The sequence below is a fragment of the Cavia porcellus genome, unplaced genomic scaffold (assembly GCF_034190915.1).
Source record: "Cavia porcellus strain 051 isolate PalLab524CR breed Dunkin Hartley unplaced genomic scaffold, mCavPor4.1 scaffold_17, whole genome shotgun sequence".
NCBI lineage: Eukaryota > Metazoa > Chordata > Mammalia > Rodentia > Caviidae > Cavia > Cavia porcellus.
In genome coordinates, this window is record NW_026947500.1 from 47698143 (window position 1) to 47715593 (window position 17451).

Consider the following 17451-nt stretch of genomic DNA (forward strand, 5'->3'; position numbering starts at 1 on the left):
TTTTAATGGTTCGAAAAAAACTGGGAAGGCCAGAGGTGAGCCTACTTCAGCCATGGCCAGGTCCAGGGAAATGGTTTTTGCATCTAGGCCTCTGTAGTTTTTTATTGTGCTTTTGTGTCTGGTGTGTTTTCATTCATCTGAAGAGCCAAAAAGAACACTGCACACCGGAGCAGGGAGAGAAAGTTTGAGGCTTGTTCCCTTTTAAACCAGTTGTATACATCACTTCCTTTGTTATCTCATTAGCTGAGACATAGTCACATGACCACACTTTGGTGGATATGCTGTGAGATGTAGTCTATTTCAGACGAGTTGAGAGAAACCACAGATGGCCTAGTGCAAGTGGCACATGCTTGTCATCACAGCACTCAAGAGGCTGAGGCAGGGGGATTGCTGTAAATTCAAGGGCAGCCTGGCATGTATAGCAAGGCCCTACCTCAAAGTCAAAAGTAAAAAACCCTAGAGGACTACTTCTGTCACTTCGAGCAATCCTGACCAGCCTTCCCTCTATGTCCCACAACAGTGGTGGCTGCCAATGACCTCAAGTGGCAGACTTCTGGCATCTTCCGACCGTTCATCGAGGTCAACATCATCGGGCCCCAGCTCAGCGATAAGAAACGCAAGTTTGCCACCAAATCCAAGAACAACAGTTGGGCGCCCAAGTACAACGAGAGCTTCCAGTTGTGAGTCAGGGATGCATGGGAGGTGCGCCAGGGAAAAGGGGCGCCTGCTTGGTGGATCCCAGGGCCACTCAGACCTGAGAGGTGGCTGATGGTGTGGAGGCAGGAAGGGGAGGACGCACAATGAAGGAGGGACATCCGGAGGAGGCCCCAGGATGAGGTCGCCTGTGGGCCAGGCAGCACCCAGGGGAGAAGAGGAAGGGGCATTGTTGGGTGCTTGTAGAGAAGACAGAACCAGTCCTGAGATGTGGGTGCAGCCCAACCTGAGTGGCAGAGTGAGGTGGCAAAGCCGGAATTGGAGGGCCAGGGGCCAGGGTGGGCCGGAGCCTCGCAGGAGCTTCTGGGGCCAGGTGACTCTAGGTGTTGAGCATCAGGGGCGGGACCTCGTAGGTAAGATACAGGGTAGGCGGGGTCTGCTCATGCCCCGCCCTCCGCCCCCAGCACGCTGAGCGCCGACGCAGGTCCTGAGTGCTACGAGCTGCAGGTGTGCGTCAAAGACTACTGCTTCGCGCGCGAGGACCGCACGGTGGGGCTGGCCGTGCTGCAGCTGCGCGAGCTGGCCCAGCGTGGAAGCGCCGCCTGCTGGCTGCCGCTTGGCCGTCGCATCCACATGGACGACACGGGCCTCACAGTGCTGCGAATCCTCTCACAGCGCAGCAACGACGAGGTGGCCAAGGAGTTCGTGAAGCTCAAGTCGGACACCCGCTCTGCTGAGGAGGGCAGTGCCACGCCTGCGCAGTAGCGCGGGGTGGGGTGTAGTACTGTGCCTGCGCGGGTGGGGCAGAGTCTGCGAGAGGAAGCCTCGCCCCGTGGGAGCGCATCCAGGAACTGAAGGAAGAAGCCACATCCCCTACCGAAGCCACACACCCCAGCGCCCAAGGGCCTTTCGCAGGGCTGGGGCTAGCCGTCTCCCGTCCTCTGGAAAAGCCATAGCCGGGTCCCACCCCACCGAGACCCATCGCCAAGCACGGAGCCGCAGCCCCGCGCGGGCGGGGGGCGAGCAGGACTTCCGGCCAGTGGCGGGACTGACGTCTGCAAAAAGCAATGGGGAGGGGGAAGTTAAAAGCACACACGCCCTTGGGCACGACCCCGGGGCACCCTGGCCTGCGGGGCTTGGCCTTCCTCCTTCCCTGCCTGCCCACATGACGGACGCCGACCCTGAGGCCCGTTTTCCCAGTGCCATGGCCCCAGGACTGAGCCCAGAATGGCCCCCACGGCCCGACTGGCTCCTGGTTGCTGCTAAACCCAGGTCCCTGAGTTCCCTGGCAGGACCGGGCCCTCCTACTCCTCTGGCTGCCAAGAGAGACTCCTAGCCTCTGCCTTTCTCCGGGACCTCCTGCCAAAAAAGTCAGGATTTAGGATTCTCCCCCCCCCCCCAATTCTGCAGGAAAAAAGAGACCGTAAACTGGGGCGCATGTGTGCGCATGCGCGTGTGGGCTGCAGGCTTGGATCCCAAATGCATGCGGAACCCGCACCCCAGGCGCTCCGCGGTGCGCCCTGGCACAGGACTGTGCTTCCAGGTGGCCTGTGATTGGGAGCTGTTACCTGCCGGATAGCTTCCTCTCTCAAGGAACCTGCGGGAAAGCTCAGCGCGACCTCTGCACTTGCGTCTGTGCTGCTCCCCTTGGAGCCGACTGGGAAGGACTGCAACATGGTCGGCGGAGCCGGAGCCTTGGTGATCAGGCCTGGCCGGGAGGCGCGTTCATGGTGCAGTGCGGATGGCTGTGGTTGGAGAGAGGCGGCCTGAGAGAGCTGCGGCTGTCAGGCCAGCCAGGATTCAGGATTCACATGCACTAACAAGGTCTTTTTATTCTAAGATGACCGGGGAGCTCCAATGTCCACATTTTAATGCTGAGAGAGACTGGATTCCAGGTTGCAAAAGTTCCCTTGTGGAGAACAGATCAGTGAGAAGGGAGAGTACTCTGGGGGCACTGAAATTGGTTCCTGGGGAGATTTCAGGGTTGTTCTCACTAGACAAGAAAAATCCTGCCCTTAGCTGTGCCATGGGGTCCCAGGTTTAGCCGGCTCCATTGTGCACTGCTCAGCGTCTCTAAGGAGGCTGCAGGGGAGTTTTGGACTTAAGGGGCGCAAGCTTGCCTCCCCGCCTGGCTTCCCCGCGCTTGTGGCAAACATCTGGAAGAAATGCCCCTGTGTGTGTCCGCCTGAGGGGGCTGTGCTGACCCAAAGGGCAGGGTGCCAGTTCTGTTGCCTGTGGGATCCAGGCCCCATTGGTGATGGTGGTCGGTAGGGGACCTGGAGCCTCCATCACCAGGAGGGAGTGGGAGGTTTGAAATCCAGGCCGCACAGGGCTGGGGGTGTTGGGGGGCAGGAACTCGGGGACTGGAGGATGACTGGGAGCTGAGCTGCTGGGAAAATCGAGAATTATCAGAGATTCTATAGGAGTCTTTTGGCTTAAGTCCTCCGAGAACACACGTTAGCGTGTTTCCCCAGAACCAGTGAGGGCTTCTGTAGCGAAATTCAGGGGTGTTGTATGAATTTTTCTGACACCCAGGTTAGAACTGCTTTTGAAATTTCCTTCCCCTTTTCTTTATCCAGAGAACTCCTATTCATCCTCCAAAACTCATTGCAAAAGTCCCTTTCTGTGCAGGACCATCTCTGTGTCCCTCCCAACCCTGATGCTGAAAGACTGGGAAAGCAGGTGTGGGGTGCTTCTCTTAGCATGCAGCCAAGGCCTCAGGATGCTGGGAGGGTGTACACTGTCCTGCCTGGGCTCCCACAAACTGAGCATCAGGCGGAGGCACTTGAGCCCCAGGGCACAGTGGGGTGCAAAGGCCCAGGGAGGCAATAGATTGCAACTGTGTTCTGGGAAGGGGAAGGGCCTGGCCCAGAACTCCGAGGGATGCTCGCCCGCCCAGGCTGGTGCAGTGGCTCTAGGCCCTGCTTTGTTTGGAGGTTTGACATGCTAGGAGGTGGGCTCGGACCTCCTGGGGTTAGAGAGAGGATGAGAAGGTATGAGGGAGGCAGGGAAGAAGGTTGATGTGGGTGGACACAAGGGACAGAGCCTGCGCCCCACTCCCAAGATGAACAGAGACCAAGGGGAGAGACAGGAAAGCTGTATGGGTGGAGATGTCCAAGGAGAGGCTGATGCAGGAGAGTCCTGGGAGGACACCGAGCTCCTGTTGCCCCAACCTGCCCTTGGCAGAGCCGCACACAATCGGGAGGTGCCAGCTGCACCCCAGTTCCCGGCCCAGACTGAGTCCCCTCCCCATCAGACACGCAAAAAACTCAACCCCCACCCGAAGGCCTCAGGCCCTCTGGGCTGGGCTTGGCCTGCACTTTCCCTGTGTGTCCATCCGCACCCAGGGGGCCGAGGCAAGGGGCACGGCCTTTCCTAAGAATCGTTAAGGACCAAAGTCGTCTTCGCTGACAGCTGTCGCTTTTCTCTTCGCCTTTTCCTTTTTTAAGAGAAATCAAATTGAGTGTCCAGTGAGACCCCGCTCTGCAGTTGCGGCAATGGCCGCCCTCATCCTCACCCGCCCGCATGTGATCGTCCATGCGTGTCTGCAATCCTCTGACTCTGTGTTTTTCTTCTCTTGATACCTTGTGGGTCCAGCGTCCCCAGACACACACTCACTTGCTCCCTATAAATACTCAACTTGGGACCCAAGTTCAGCAAATGACAAGTGCTCATGAATGCATGGTGTTGAGATGTTTTGCACTACTCTGACTTTTTGGTCTCTGTAAAAATATTTTATTAACAGCAGACATTAAAAAAAAAAACAAAAAAAGCACAGTGTCTCAGGTGTCTGGTGACCTTTGAGAGTCCAGGGTTTGATGTAGAGCAGATGCCTTCACCCCAGCACTTGGGAGGCTGAGGCAGGCCAATCACTGTGAGTATGAGGCCAGCCTGGGCTACACAGAGAGACACTAGCTGGAAACAACGAAAGCCCTCAGGCAGGCCAGAGGCAATGCCTGACCTCAGGCGAGGCAGTGGGCAAGCTATGCATGGCATCTCCTTACAGACACTGCATGAGGATTGCCCAGCAATCAACATCACATGTGATGGTTACAGTGATCATATGGCACCTCTCACATGTATGACAATGTGAAAGAATGGGTGCAGATGATGTGGCCCCAGCCCTACCCTGGCCCTTTGCATTGGAGGCTGCACAGCCAGCTGTCCCAGCGGCCCCAAGACTGGGGACAGCCTGCACCCAGACCTCCGAAGGTGTTCAGGTGGCCCAAGGGATGGTGTCCTCCTGGCGCTCTGCCCCTGTGCTGTGCCAGCAGGCAGGGGAGGAGATGGCTAGTGGGTGTTCCAGAGCCTGTGGGAAGCCTGGTATGCTCTGAAAGGCTGGCTCTGCGGATGGGCGCGCTCTCCTGGACAGCTGGCTTGGGGCTGCTCCTGTGCCAGGAACTTGGGAGCTGTGGCTCCTGGGAACGGGAGAAGGACCAGCCAATGAGGCCATGTATGCCGGCAATCCCAGCACTCTGGGAGGCAGAGGCACATCCAAGCCCAGCCTGGGCAACTTGGAGACTGAGCCTCAAAGTGAAGGATTTTTAATAGGGCTGGGAATGTGGCTCAGTGGAAAGGGACAAGGTTCATTTCCCAGCACTGAGATAAAGATGAAGAAGACTGGAGTTGGCCAAGTACAATTCAGCATCAAGGCACCACGCTGCCAGGCACCTTTGGCCTAAACACAGAACTGAGCTGTTTTAGTTCCAGTGCAAGGGATGGCACTGTGCAGGGGAGACGGGGCTTACTACTGAGCTGCACCCCAACATGACACCTTCTTCCTACAATGTGCTCGGCCAGCACTCCTCATCCATGCACTCAGCAACTGGAGTGTTTCAGGAGGAAAACAATTGGAGAAAATCTCCCATGGGGGGGGTTTTGTTCTGTTCATGGCATCGGGCACTCCTGAACCCCGGGCCTCTGCACTAGCAGGGCTTACAGCCCTTTTTATGTTTTGCTTTGAGAGCATCACTGTTGCCTGGGCTGAACTCACACTTGAAGTTTCCCTGCTGTGGGCTCTCAGAGCGCTGGGATCACAGACGTGCATATGTACACATGCGCGCGCGCACACACACACACACACACACACACACACACCTGCTTTTACTTGGTCCCTCAGCCATTTAGAGATGATTTAAAGACGTGAGTGACGGTTCTGAGTAGATCCTCCCCCACTGCAGAGACCTTGTTGGCCACAGGGGAAGCCCTAAAACGGATTCCCAGGACCCTGGCACCCTCCAGCGGGCAATCCTGTCACCAAGCACATGGGGGTCCCTGTAGCAATGTGGGTTTACTTAGTTCATGCTCCCCCTTGTTCACGCCTATCACCCCACATAGCTTTGTCCCCAGACACAAGGGCTTAACTACCCTAGAAGCCAGAGTTGGATGCAGAAAACGCAAAGGTGCCTGTGTGGCACAGTCTCCATCACAGCCCAGGGGGACTGAAGTCAAAGGCACTGTACTTCTGGCTCAGCCTCCTCCCTCCGAGACACTCTGGGGTTCCCCACACAAAGCTGTAGCCTGGGTGCTGCTGGGGACCGAGCCACTTGGCCTCACCTTCCTTCCTTGGCATGATCCTGTCCTGACTGTGAGTTTCTGAAGCCCAAAGCAGCAATGCCTCAGGCTTTTCGCTCCTTCCGGGGTCTCTTCACTGAGCTGGGACCCCAGCCCTTTTGGTTTTCCATTCATCGAGGGAATCTTGTCAGTTGCCCAGGCTGGGCTCTGCTCAGCCGTCTGGGCAGCTGGATGGCAAGCACAGCCCAGGCCCTCACCAGCCTAGACTGTGCACTGAGGATTGGGATGGGGGAGGAATCAAACTACTCAGACTTAAGTGAAAATCAACCAGGACCATTTAATACAAAAATAAGCTAGTCCCCACAGCTTGGGACCATGTTCTACACACCCTGACATACAACCTCCCAGGAGGCACAGCAGCCTCGCCCAGCTCAGGGGGACCCAGCCTGGCTCCACACGCAGCCCCATAAGGGCTGCAATGGGACCCTGCCAAAAGGCAGAGACCACCCCTGAGATGCAGAGCCGGGCATGTGGAACGGGAGGGACGCAGGCCATGGAGACCCATCCTGGCTGCAGCCTGCACTGAGCCCAGAGCCCACAGTGGCCGAGCCAGACCACGTCTCTGCCATGGACAGTTACCCAGTGTGCTCCCTCCAGATGGGGCACTGGGTGCACAAGGACGAGGCTGAGAGCTGGGGCAACGCTGTGAGCCTGGCCTGGCCCGGCCCATGGGGGTGAGCAAAGCACCCAGCCCGCCCCCACCCACAGCGGACACCACATGAAGAGCCGATCTGTCACAGCACCGGCCACACAACAGACACACAGTCGGTCTCAATAAGCAAATGACAGCGTCCGATTTCGCCTTCCCAGAGCCCAGAACGGTGCCCCATGCAGCACTCAATAAATACGCGGTAGATTTTAACCAGAATGGCACGGTCCCAAGGCCTGCTGCTCACCCGATCCGAAAGTGCTTCATGACACGATCGTTCCCCGGGCAAAGGACTCGAAGCTCCAGTCCATGACCATGACCACGACCCCAGAGTAGGGGCTGGTAGGATGCTCGTGGGGAGCAGGCCTCAGAGCTCATCACGCGCGGCGCGGTCCAGCGCGGACTGTAGCACGTCCGAGTTCTTGGCTTCACGGCTCAGCGCCTGCTGCTGCCGCATCTTCTGCGACTTGGCGCGGTCCCAGTCGGTCTTCACGTGCTCATTGTCCCACACGACCGAGGTCTCGGTGTCACTCACGTAGCCGTCATCCCCCGTGTAATGTGTGGGGTAAACAAGCAGTGGCTCCACAGAGAAGGCACGCAGGTTTCGGGGGGAGAAGTAGGCCTTATACTCGGACCTGGGGGAGAGGAGCGGCTGTGGGTGCAGGGCCAGGCCACGTACTCTTGGGTGACTCCCCCTCCAAGCCCCATGCCCACCCCGGAAGGAGCAGGACACCTGGCCGCTTACACAGGGTGCTTGTCAAACATGACCGGCAGGAACTCGTCCACCGGCAGCATCTTAGCCAGCGGCTGGGCAGCCAGCAGCTTGCGCGCGCCCTGCAGCGAGATGACATAGGCCAGCGTCCAGTAGGAGTAGTCCGCCTCCACCAGGTTCCGCACGCGCGGCACAGCCTTCTCGGGGTGCTCCACCTGCATGCGCTTACGGCCCACGTAGCTGGGAGCAGAACCAGGATCCATCACGTTTTCTGCGCCCTCAGAGTCTCCCAGAAAGCGCAGGGCCCGGGGCCCCATCTGCCCTCAGACGGCGTCAGGTTCCGCACGTCTGGGGGCAATGAGGACATGGACTAGGTGAAGTAGGGCCGAGCTCCCGGGACACACGGGGGACAGGGGTCCTTCCCTAGGGTATGGGGGAGCTGTGCAACACGTCAGAGCTGGACAGAGCAGGTCCACGGGTGGGGCTAGAGCTGCTCTACGGCACGCAAGGTGCCTCGAAATAAAAGTGGGCAGTGACTGGGCTGGGGCCCCTCACATGCTGGGAGAGGGGAAGAGGAGGAGGCAGCATGAGCCAGCCACTGCAAAGAGAGGCCTCGGAATCCAGCACCCCCGCGGCTGAGACTTGGGCCTCAGATCAGGCCCCTCTCTGGACTAAGGGACTCGGAAACCACCCCCTAGCTCTGCGCATGCCCCATCCCTGGCCACACCCTCAGGACAACACCTGGCCACGCCCACAGAAGCCCAGGTCCCATCAGCCAAACCCCCTGACCAGGCTATATATACCCAACAGGTTCCTCCCTTCTGGTATTCCCAGCCTACACCTGAGTAGGCCACGCCCACCGACCAACCCCAGACACGCCCCCCCAAGGCCACACCCACAGCGAGTCCCAGCCCCATTGGTTATGCCCATCACAGGCCCCGCCCTGGTCACGCAGACGCACATGAGGTCCCAATCGAGCCCCTCTCGCTCTACATCCTCCATGAGGTTCATCAGGCGACGCTTGAAGAAGATCTCAAAGCGCAGGTCATCCTCAAATACCAGTGACTTCTGCAGCCCCTGCTCTGCAATCTGCATGGATAGGAGCCCCAATTCCTGAGGCCAGGCTCCCACCACCCCAAGGGTGGCAGCCCCGCCCCCCCTCCTTTCCCCTGAGGCGCCCACCTCAGTCCAGATGTGAAAGTGGCTCAGGAAGCAGCCCAGCTCCCCCTTGGTGAGTGGCCGCCCGTGGTAGGGGTCGCGGTAGCCGGGCAGCATGCGGATGCCCAGCGCCTCCACCTGGCTGCTGTTCATGGCTCTGCGGGCGGACAGGGTGGGGGAGGCCAAGAGGGGGTGAGCCGTGTCGGTCCAGCCCCAGCCCAGGTCCAGCTCTAGGCCCTGCCCACCCACACCACTCACTTGCCATCCACGGCCTCCACCAGCCGCGCCTCGATCTCCTGCTCCTGCAGCGCACGCAGCATGCGCTCCCGCCGGTCCTGGCGCCGCCTCAGGTTGATCATGAAGACCTGGGCAGAGCTCGTTGGGCCCTGGCTCCCCACTCCACCCCACTCTACCCCACCCAGGCCCGGCCCGGCCCACTGTATGCCACAGCACCACCCACCTCATCAAAGCCCATCTTGTCGGGTGTCCTGGTGGGCGTTGCAATGAATCTCGAGGTCTCCACAGGCGGATGCTTCACTGCAGGTAGAGAAGCCAGGCTCCTGGCTGGACCCTTCTGGGCACCCCACAACCAGACCTCACCCCAGTGCTGAGCTCCTCCCTGCTTGCCCACCACCTATCTGCTAGCCCCACCCACGTACTGTTACCCCAGGACCTTTACACATGCTGGGCACATACAGGGCTGCTGCTGGCCCTGCTTTTCCCCAGGCCAGAGAGGCAGGAGAGCAGGGAGTGGGCCTGCTGGGAGGCCTAGAGCTGCCCCTTCCTTGCAGGGCCTTCTGGAGTGACATGTGTGCGCCACCACACCCACTCTTAACAGCAACATGAATCATTTTCTTATCAGAAATAACAGCAATAGGCTGGACGTGTGCCAGCACACCTGTCGCTCCAACACTTGGGACGCTGAGGCAGCAGGATTGCCGAGTACACAGCAAGACCCTGTCTCAAAAAAAAAAGGTGCCCTGTGGCAGATGCAGTGATACTCTGGGTCTCCTGTCACCGTTCATAACCGTCCAGCTGGGGGTTCGGCTTGGGTTGGGCTAGGGTTAGGGTTTATGGATTTGGGTCAGGATTAGGGTTAGGTGACAGAGAGGACAGCAGAGACTGCGCCCTCCAGAGCCAGGGCAGGCGCAGTTACACCAGAAGCCACCAGAGGGAGCCGTACGCGGAAGAGCCAGGCAGCCCGGGGTGTCTGCCACATGCCACAGCAGGGCAGCCGCCCCTGGACAGTCCCCCACCGCTGGGCGTCAGACTCACCCATCACCTCCAGCTGGGTGTGTAGGAAGCTCTCGGCTTCGTCCTGCATCGAGCTGTGCTCCCTCAGCGGCACCGGCAGGAAGCCATACACCTCCTTATTGCACACATACATCTGCACCTCTGTGGGGGAGGGAGAAGTTCCAGGCGACAAGAGGGATGGGTCAAGCCACAGTGGGGCACCTGGGAGGCTGAGGCAGGAAGGTCTCCCTAGCAAGCCCAGCCTGAGCGCCTCAAAACTAAGAAGGCCTGGGGCTGCGCCTCAGTGCAGAGGCCTGACTTCGTTCCAAATAAATTTTAAACAAAGAGCAAAACCAACACTCAACCCTGGGGTAACAGATGACTTGACCCCAAAACGAGTGACCCCAGGGGATGGAGGCTGGACACACTGCCACCTCTGCATATGTCCTCCCATGGACTCCTCCCATTTGTATCAGTCAGTGCCTTCTTTGGGTTGGTTTTTGTTTTTGAAAGGAGTGAGAACTGCAGGTATGAGCTGCCCTGCTGGGAGCTGACATTTAAACAGCAGATACACTGTGTACCATCCTTCCTCAGAGGGCCCTGGGCTTTTCCTCTGCTTCTTCACAGCTGTCTGAGAACATACCAGGCCACCCCATTTAGGGGCTCCTTCCCCAGCACCGCCCATCCCACCCTCGGGCTGCTGTCCACAGGACTCCAGAAACAGGACATGGAAAGTTTCAGAAGTCACCAGTTCCTACCTTTGACATATTTCTTATTAATACACACTGTTATACTTGTTCCATCTTAGCACTAGCGTTTGTTAATTTCTTGCCAAACCTAATTTACAAATCTTTATTATAAGCACACATGGAGGGCCAGATGTAATCCCAGGATTTGGGAGGCTGAGGCAGGAAGATTGCCCTGAGTTGAAGGCTAACTTGGGCTACAGACAGAGCTCAAGGCCAACCTGAACTGCATAGTGAAACCCTGTCTCATAAAACAAAAAAAACAAAGAAGTATGCTTGTGGAGGAAAATCAAGAATACACAGAGCCCAGCACCTTCTTTTCAGCACTGGGGTAGAACGCAGGGTGTTTCCACTGAGTCCCACACCTGGCCCTTTCTATTTTTTACTCAGAGACAGAATCTTGTTCAGTTGCTAAATGACCAAACTGGGCTGAACTCTGGATCATCCTGCCTCAGCCTCCCAGGCACAGGGAAGACAGGTTTGGGGCCCATGGGAATCCCTGGGGCCCCCATCATGCACACCTTCTGCGTGTCTGGGCTTCTGCACACAGTTCCCGCAGGCCCAGGCACGGCTTTGGCCAGAGCAGTTCAGGGCTCACCCACTCCCCCCAAGCCCAGCCCACAGAGCCCTCATGAGACTGTGCACCACGGTCCCAGCACCTGCAGCCCATGCTTACCCGCCTGCTTGCACGAGAAGGCAAAGACGATGATGTCGTCGAAGGCCCACGTGTAGTCGGGGTGCGGCGGGTAAAAGGCCAGGCTCCGGGACGCCGCCTTGCGCAGGTCCAGCAGGAAGGTGGAATGTACCATGGGCACCGCAAAGCAGCCTCGGCGCTCTCGCTTGCGGATGGGGATGTAGGCCGGCGTGCGTTTGTAGTAGCCCTTGGGGGACAGGGGCAGTGCTCAGTGAGGAGGCCAAACTGAGGCCATCCAACAGTGGGGACCACCCAGTAGGGTGTCTCACACCTGTCACCCAGCAGTCAGGAGGCTGAGGCAGGAGGATCTCAAGTTGAGGATCTCAATCTTGCCTGGGAAACTTCCTGACTTAGCAAGATGCAGGGGCAAGCACCTGCCTGGCCGGGGAGAGCCCCAGGTGCCACCACCTGCACCCTGAAATGCCCTACCTGGGACGTCATCCCACACCAGAAGTTGGAGTAGGCGGCTCTCGAGTCCAGCATGGGCGCCACCACAGTCTTGTTCTCGGCAATGAGCAAGCGCAGGGTGTCTGGGTTCACCAGGAGGTTGTCAGCATCCACAAACTGTGGGGGCCACGCATCAGTGGGGCAGAGCTCAAAGTCCCCGAGGCCCAGCCCACCCACCCGCGCCCCTAGGCGAGCAGCGCTTCAGATCCCAGACACCATGCAGGCAGTACCAGCATCTGCCTGGCACCACAGTCGCAACTCCGCACCCCGAGCCCCACCTCATGCACAGAACAGAAACACGCAAACTCCCCTCAGGGCTCTGAGGTGTGGAGCTGGATTCCTTCCCTGAACACCTCACTGCTCGACTCGAAGATCCAGAGCCCAGCGGGACGCCTCCAGGTTGCCACCGCACTAGGCTGGCTGTGGACACAGCACAATCTGCCCCTGCTGCCCACAGCTGTTTAGCACAGCTGGATCCACAGCCATGTTCGACTTCTAAAGGTCCAACTCCAGCCTGGCAGCCATGCGGGGACAGGGGCGGCTGGGGACCAGCTGCATGCCAGCACTGCACCCCAACCTGCCACCACACACACGGACTGCTGACCTGACCTCACAGGCAGCGTGGACTGCAGGGTAGCTTAGAGGCCCAGACAGCGAAGCCACCACCACTCAACCCTGCAGCTCTACTCTGGAAACAAACCCAGGAGAGCTCAGGGCTCAGACTTAACACAGGAACTCTCACAGGCAGCACCATTCCCAACAGCCAGACAGTGGAGAAGGTCACCACAGGGTCTGTCCACACCACAGAATATTACTCAGTCATGAAAAGGAATGAGACACAGATACACACTACACTATGCATGAAACTTGGGGATGCAAGTCTACAATCCCAGCACTTAGGAGGCTGAGGTAGGAGGATCATGATGAGCTACACTGCAAAACCCTGTCTCAAAAAAACCAAAAAAGAGAAAAGGAAAGGAAAGGAAAGGGAAAAAAAAGAAAAATATGACACAAGGGACAGCAGCCAGGCACAAGCAGCTCCCATCCAGGTGACACCGGCACGCATTGTGGGCAGACAGGAGACCTTTGTGGGGAACAGGACAGAGTTGACCACTGCACAGTCCTGAATTGAGCACTCCATGTCCTAAATTGCAGCTCTGAAGTGCTTAATTTCATGTTTCAGAAATTGCTCCTCAATTAGATGATGTACCACTACAAATCTGAAGTGAGATTAAGGATGTGCTCTCTTACTGTTACAGTTTTTCAGGCCACTGACATTCATAACTTTTTTAAAAAACAGAGAAAAAGAGATCCTGGTTTTTAATAATTTTCAACAAAGCAGACAAACCATTTCACACTTTACCATGGTCCTGCTAGGCTCCTAGGACACAAATACAATTCTGTATCAAAAGCTGCTTTGACTTTGGGTCAGCATGTTGAGTTCCACCCAGTTTCATGTGAAAGCCAGCCAACTTCCTACCACAAGAACAAAACCCAGAGAAGCAGAACACAGCAGCTCTGTGTCAGAAGGTTCTGGAAAATGCTGGAAAGTTCCAACAGGTTCCAGAAGATACTGGAAGGTTCTAGAAGATGCCAGAAATTCCAGGAGGCATTGGCCCATTCCTATGTCTGGGTCATGTTTGCTTCTGTTTTCTCACCCATAAAACAGTCTGATAAAAGTAACAGGGCTCCGAGAGGACCCATTCAGTCCTCCTCCCAGGAGACAGGTTGGTCCTTCCCACAAGCACCTAACATTTCACCCCTCTGCCCTCTCCATACCATCCTCACTACTAAGAATCACATGTCAGCACCCTGGGAGGCTGAGGCAGGAGAGTTACATGCTCAAGCCCAGCCCAGGCAACTCAGCTACCAAGTGAGATTCTGTCTCAAGAAAGGAAAAATATTGAAATAACACAATTCTACTGCTTTATTCCCTCAGCGGGAACTGCTGGCCAGAGATGAAGAAGTGGAAGTTACCCAGGTCATCCCAGCCCCTGGCCTCCCTCCTGGCTTCTCGGAAGTGGTCTAAAGTATGTTACCACAGGGCACCCGAAGTCACATGGAACTGCAGATGGTGAAGAAAGCAGACACAGCCCGAGTGCCCAGCTGCAGAAACCATGGAGCCACGGGGCCTGCTCGCTCGTCCATTTCCCCAGAACCTCATGCAGCTGCCCACCCTGGCATGGGACATGGAATCCTCCTGCCTCAGCCTGCTGAGCACTAGGACCACAGGCCTGTGCCGCTGTACCCCACTTCCCACTCACCCCTGATGACGAGCTGTGCTTCTGCCAGGCTACTAACACGTGCCTGCTACCTGGCTGCTCAGAAAGAGCTGAGGCAGGAAGGTCACCAATGTGAGCTCAGCCTGGGCAACTTAGTGAGACTTGGTCTCACAGAGAAGGGCTGGGCCAATTCTCAGGGCTAGTGCATGGGTTGGGTCAGGTCAGGTTGGGTCTGGTGGCAATGCCTTCATGGGCAGACAGGCAGGCAGGTCTCACCAGGATGTAGTCAGCCCACATGTCCCGAGCAGCCTTCAGGGCCGCCTGCCGCAGCTTCATAACATGCTCATAGCGGGTGTCAGACCAGTGCTTGGGGCCCTCCTCGTCCGGATAGGACCTGCAGAGACCAGCATGACCCTTGGTGCCAGCCTGGCTCCAGACTCAGCCTGCCCCAAATGTGGCTCAGTGCATGCAGGAGGGGCTGACCGGGCAGGATGCTGCTGAGCCTCAGCACAAAGAAAATGAACTAGTAAATATATCCAAGCTGGGAACAAAGCTCAGTGGCACAGTACCTGCCTGGCAAGCGCAAAGGCATGCGTTCGATTTCCCATATCAATAAAAAGGGTAAACCAATGAATAAACCCTAAATGGAGCCAGATGGCTCACACCTGCCTTCCCAGCCACTGGGGAGGCTGAGATAGGAGTCTGGAGCCCATCAGCCCCAGGCCAGCCTGGGCTGCACAGCAAGACCCCAGGGCGCATAGAAAGCTAAGCAAGGGGAATAGAGATAACACAGAGGCAGCATCTAAGGGGCAGGCAGCTGCCCAGCAGGTCCAGGGCCAGGGCCAATCCAGGGTAGAGTCCCACTCAGCCCCGGCAGAGGGGAGCAGGCAGCAGTCAGGACACTGGTCTCACCTGGGCTCCTCTGCTGGGCGCCACTCTACGGAGTGGTACAGGCCCTTCACTGCCACCAGCCACTCACGAAGCACAGCCGATGTGTTGTCTGCATTGTGGTCCGTGGCCACCCTGCGGGGGAAGGCAGTAGCTGTATCTGAGGGAAACTGAGGCAGGATCTGGCACCAGCAAGGATGCCTGGGCTCCCTGTCCTGGACAAGACCCCCCTCCCCCCCACCCGGCTGTGCCTCGGTTTCTCCACCGGGTCCCTCGCCCGGTAGAAGGTATTAAACAAGGTACTTTAGGGCCGCCTCATGCAGGCTAGGCGTCACCCAGTCCCTGGGGACCCTGCGTGTGGACCCTGGGCCTGGGTTTCTGGCACTCACAGGGCCACAGCCTAACCCTGTAACCTTTAGACCAGGATCCACCTTGCGGCCCTCCTGCCTCAGCCTTCTAAGCGCACCCCCAATCAGCAGCCTAAGGACCCCGTCCCACCGTCTACTCCCGAGACCCCGGCTCTACATTCGCATCCACCCCTCAGGCAATGCCGGCACCAGCCAGTGCTCTGTCCCCAAACGGGGCTCTGGGGAGGGGACCGCGAGCCCGCAGCTCCTCCTACTCCGGGGGAAACTAAGCGGCCGTAGCCGCCACAGCGAGGCTCGCAAAGGAGAGCTCTGCTACCAGCACGGGTTCCTAACCCCACTGCCGCTGGGGAAACTGAGGCAGCAGGCCTCCTGGGCGCCCCGCCAGCCCCTCGGACCCAGCCAGGCACATCCCAGGACCCCCAGGGCCAGCGGGCCGCAGGCAGGGAGCCAGGGCAGCAGGCGGGCCGCGGGACCACAGAGCCGGGCCGAGCGGGGTGGCGCCCGCCGCCCTGCTCACCACAGCGCGGTGCGCTCCCGCGGGTGGTGCAGCCGCTCCAGGGCGCCCAGCGTGGCGGGCAGCGCGTGGGCCGCGTTCCGCGCCAGCAGCGCGATGAGCACTCGCGGCGCCTGTAGCGGGGACTCGGGGCTCCAGCGCTCCTCGGGGAAGTAGGCGGCGGCGCCCGGAGGAGCCCCTGGGGGTAGCGCCAGCAGCAGCAACAGCAGCAGCAGAGGCGGCACCGCACCCGGCAGCGGCCGCCCGCGCCGCCGACTCGCGCGTGGGGCCGCCGCCATCGCGCCACGCGTCGCCTTTAAGCCGCCTCCCGTTGGCGGACGCGAGCCGCGCCTTGAAGGGTCAGCTGTACGTAGGCCCCGCCCCGCGGCGCGCGCCTTAAAGGGGAAGAGCGCGAGCGGCCCATCATCAACCTTGCCTCGTAGGCCCCGCCCCAGGACTGCCTTAAGGTCCCACGGCGCTGCTTCCCTCCGACCGCACTACCCTCTCTGGGCTCAGGCCGCCTCCCGACGTCCCGCCCACCCTACAGCCTTAAAGGCACAGAGATCCGGAGGTCTTGGACCTGGCTCTGAACTCCGCCCCAGACGCCCAGACTTCTGCTATCGGTCTCTTTCCACTTCCTTGTAGTTGAGGCCCAACCTGTGCCACCGGAAGACCCAGCCAGTGAAGACCCAAGAAATCCGTGCCTCAGTTGCTCCGATTTAGGGATTGTTGAGCCTTAAGCCCTAGCACCCCAGCCCGTTTTTGATTTTTGTTTTTTTATTTCAGATTGGGTCTAAATCATAAACTTCCCCATGCTCGGCTTGCACTGGTGACCTATCTGCTTCAGCCTCCCAGAGTTCTGGGAGCATAGCACACACCACCCCTTCCCACGGACGGTGTTTGTGTGGTTCCTACAATTCAACTATTAAGGATGGTGATTTAGCTCAGCAGTATAAGCACCTGCGTGGCATGCCCAAGGCAGAGTTTGATGCCCGGTACCAAAAAAAAGATTAAAATTCAACTATTAATAGCTGGCGAAGTGGTGCACGCCTGTAATCTCAGTACTCGGAAGCTGAGGCAGTAGGATCACTTCAAGTTCAAAGCCAGCGTGGGCTACAAAGTAAATTCAAGGCCAGCCTGAACTGCACAATGAAACCCTCTTTCAAAAAGACAATAAATAAATAAATAAATAAATAAATAAATAAATAAAATTTAACTGTCAGAATGATGTTCAGCTGGGGTCACAGGACAGGAACACCCTGACTTCTTCTTCCTTCTGGCAGCTTCTGGTCTTCTCCCCAGTGACCCTTGCACAAAGGCATGTGACCCAGGCTGCCTCAGGGTCTCTGATGGGGTCTGTGACACTGTACAGACAACGAAGGGAAGGATAGTCCATGCTGTGTATTCCTGAGTCCCACAGTGCCTGTCCCTGCAGGAGGGACTCAGACCCCAGGAACAACATAGCTGACCAGGAAGGTATTGCAGCCAGCAGGCAGGGAGGCAGAGACAGCACAGTCTCCCCTGTAGCTCAGACAGCGCAGTTCACTGCAGGAGCCTGGGGTGTTGGGTGTCAGGACCTGCTCCTTCTGGGGGTGGGGGAGCCCAGGACGACA

The 17451-nt window shown here is 58.1% G+C and overlaps 2 protein-coding genes across 5 annotated transcripts in view; one reads left to right on the forward strand and one right to left on the reverse strand.

The window, feature by feature from the left end:
* The window catches only part of Unc13a (unc-13 homolog A), a 44210-nt gene extending 39781 nt beyond the window's left edge, over nt 1-4429 (forward strand). For all 3 annotated transcript variants that reach the window (XM_063228071.1, XM_063228072.1, XM_063228073.1), the window contains 2 exons: nt 521-680; nt 1119-4429. In XM_063228071.1, coding sequence (XP_063084141.1) covers nt 521-680; nt 1119-1419 — 461 coding nt within the window. In that variant the 3' untranslated portion in view covers nt 1420-4429. The remainder of the gene's footprint in view (nt 1-520; nt 681-1118) is intronic.
* A 2056-nt stretch (nt 4430-6485) lies between these two features.
* Colgalt1 (collagen beta(1-O)galactosyltransferase 1) lies at nt 6486-16195 on the reverse strand. 2 transcript variants are annotated; one of them, XM_003464254.5, is made up of 12 exons: nt 15863-16190; nt 15002-15112; nt 14366-14483; nt 11850-11984; nt 11403-11607; nt 10023-10142; nt 9208-9284; nt 9006-9112; nt 8772-8904; nt 8551-8678; nt 7623-7829; nt 6486-7512 (listed from the first exon to the last, which is right to left on the reverse strand). In XM_003464254.5, the coding sequence occupies exons 1-12, from the start codon at nt 16135-16137 to the stop codon at nt 7245-7247; spliced, it is 1884 nt and encodes a 627-aa protein (XP_003464302.1). In that variant the 5' UTR covers nt 16138-16190; the 3' UTR covers nt 6486-7244. The 2 variants fall into 2 exon arrangements, with proteins under 2 accessions (XP_003464302.1, XP_063084138.1); XM_063228068.1 differs by lacking the exon at nt 6486-7512 and having other exon boundaries at nt 7809-7937; nt 15863-16195.
* Between the last annotated feature and the right edge of the window lie 1256 nt (nt 16196-17451).

Bases quoted from the DNA above. Each gene is read 5' to 3' on its own strand.
- Colgalt1 (XM_003464254.5), bottom strand. From the start codon at position 16,137: ATGGCGGCGGCCCCACGCGCGAGTCGGCGGCGCGGGCGGCCGCTGCCG. The intron at 11,608-11,849 runs GTAGGGCATTTC...CTGTCCCCCAAG, and splicing joins GGTGTGGGATGACGTCCCAG to GGCTACTACAAACGCACGCC. The intron at 9,113-9,207 runs GTGGGTGGTGCT...AGCTCTGCCCAG, and splicing joins ACAAGATGGGCTTTGATGAG to GTCTTCATGATCAACCTGAG.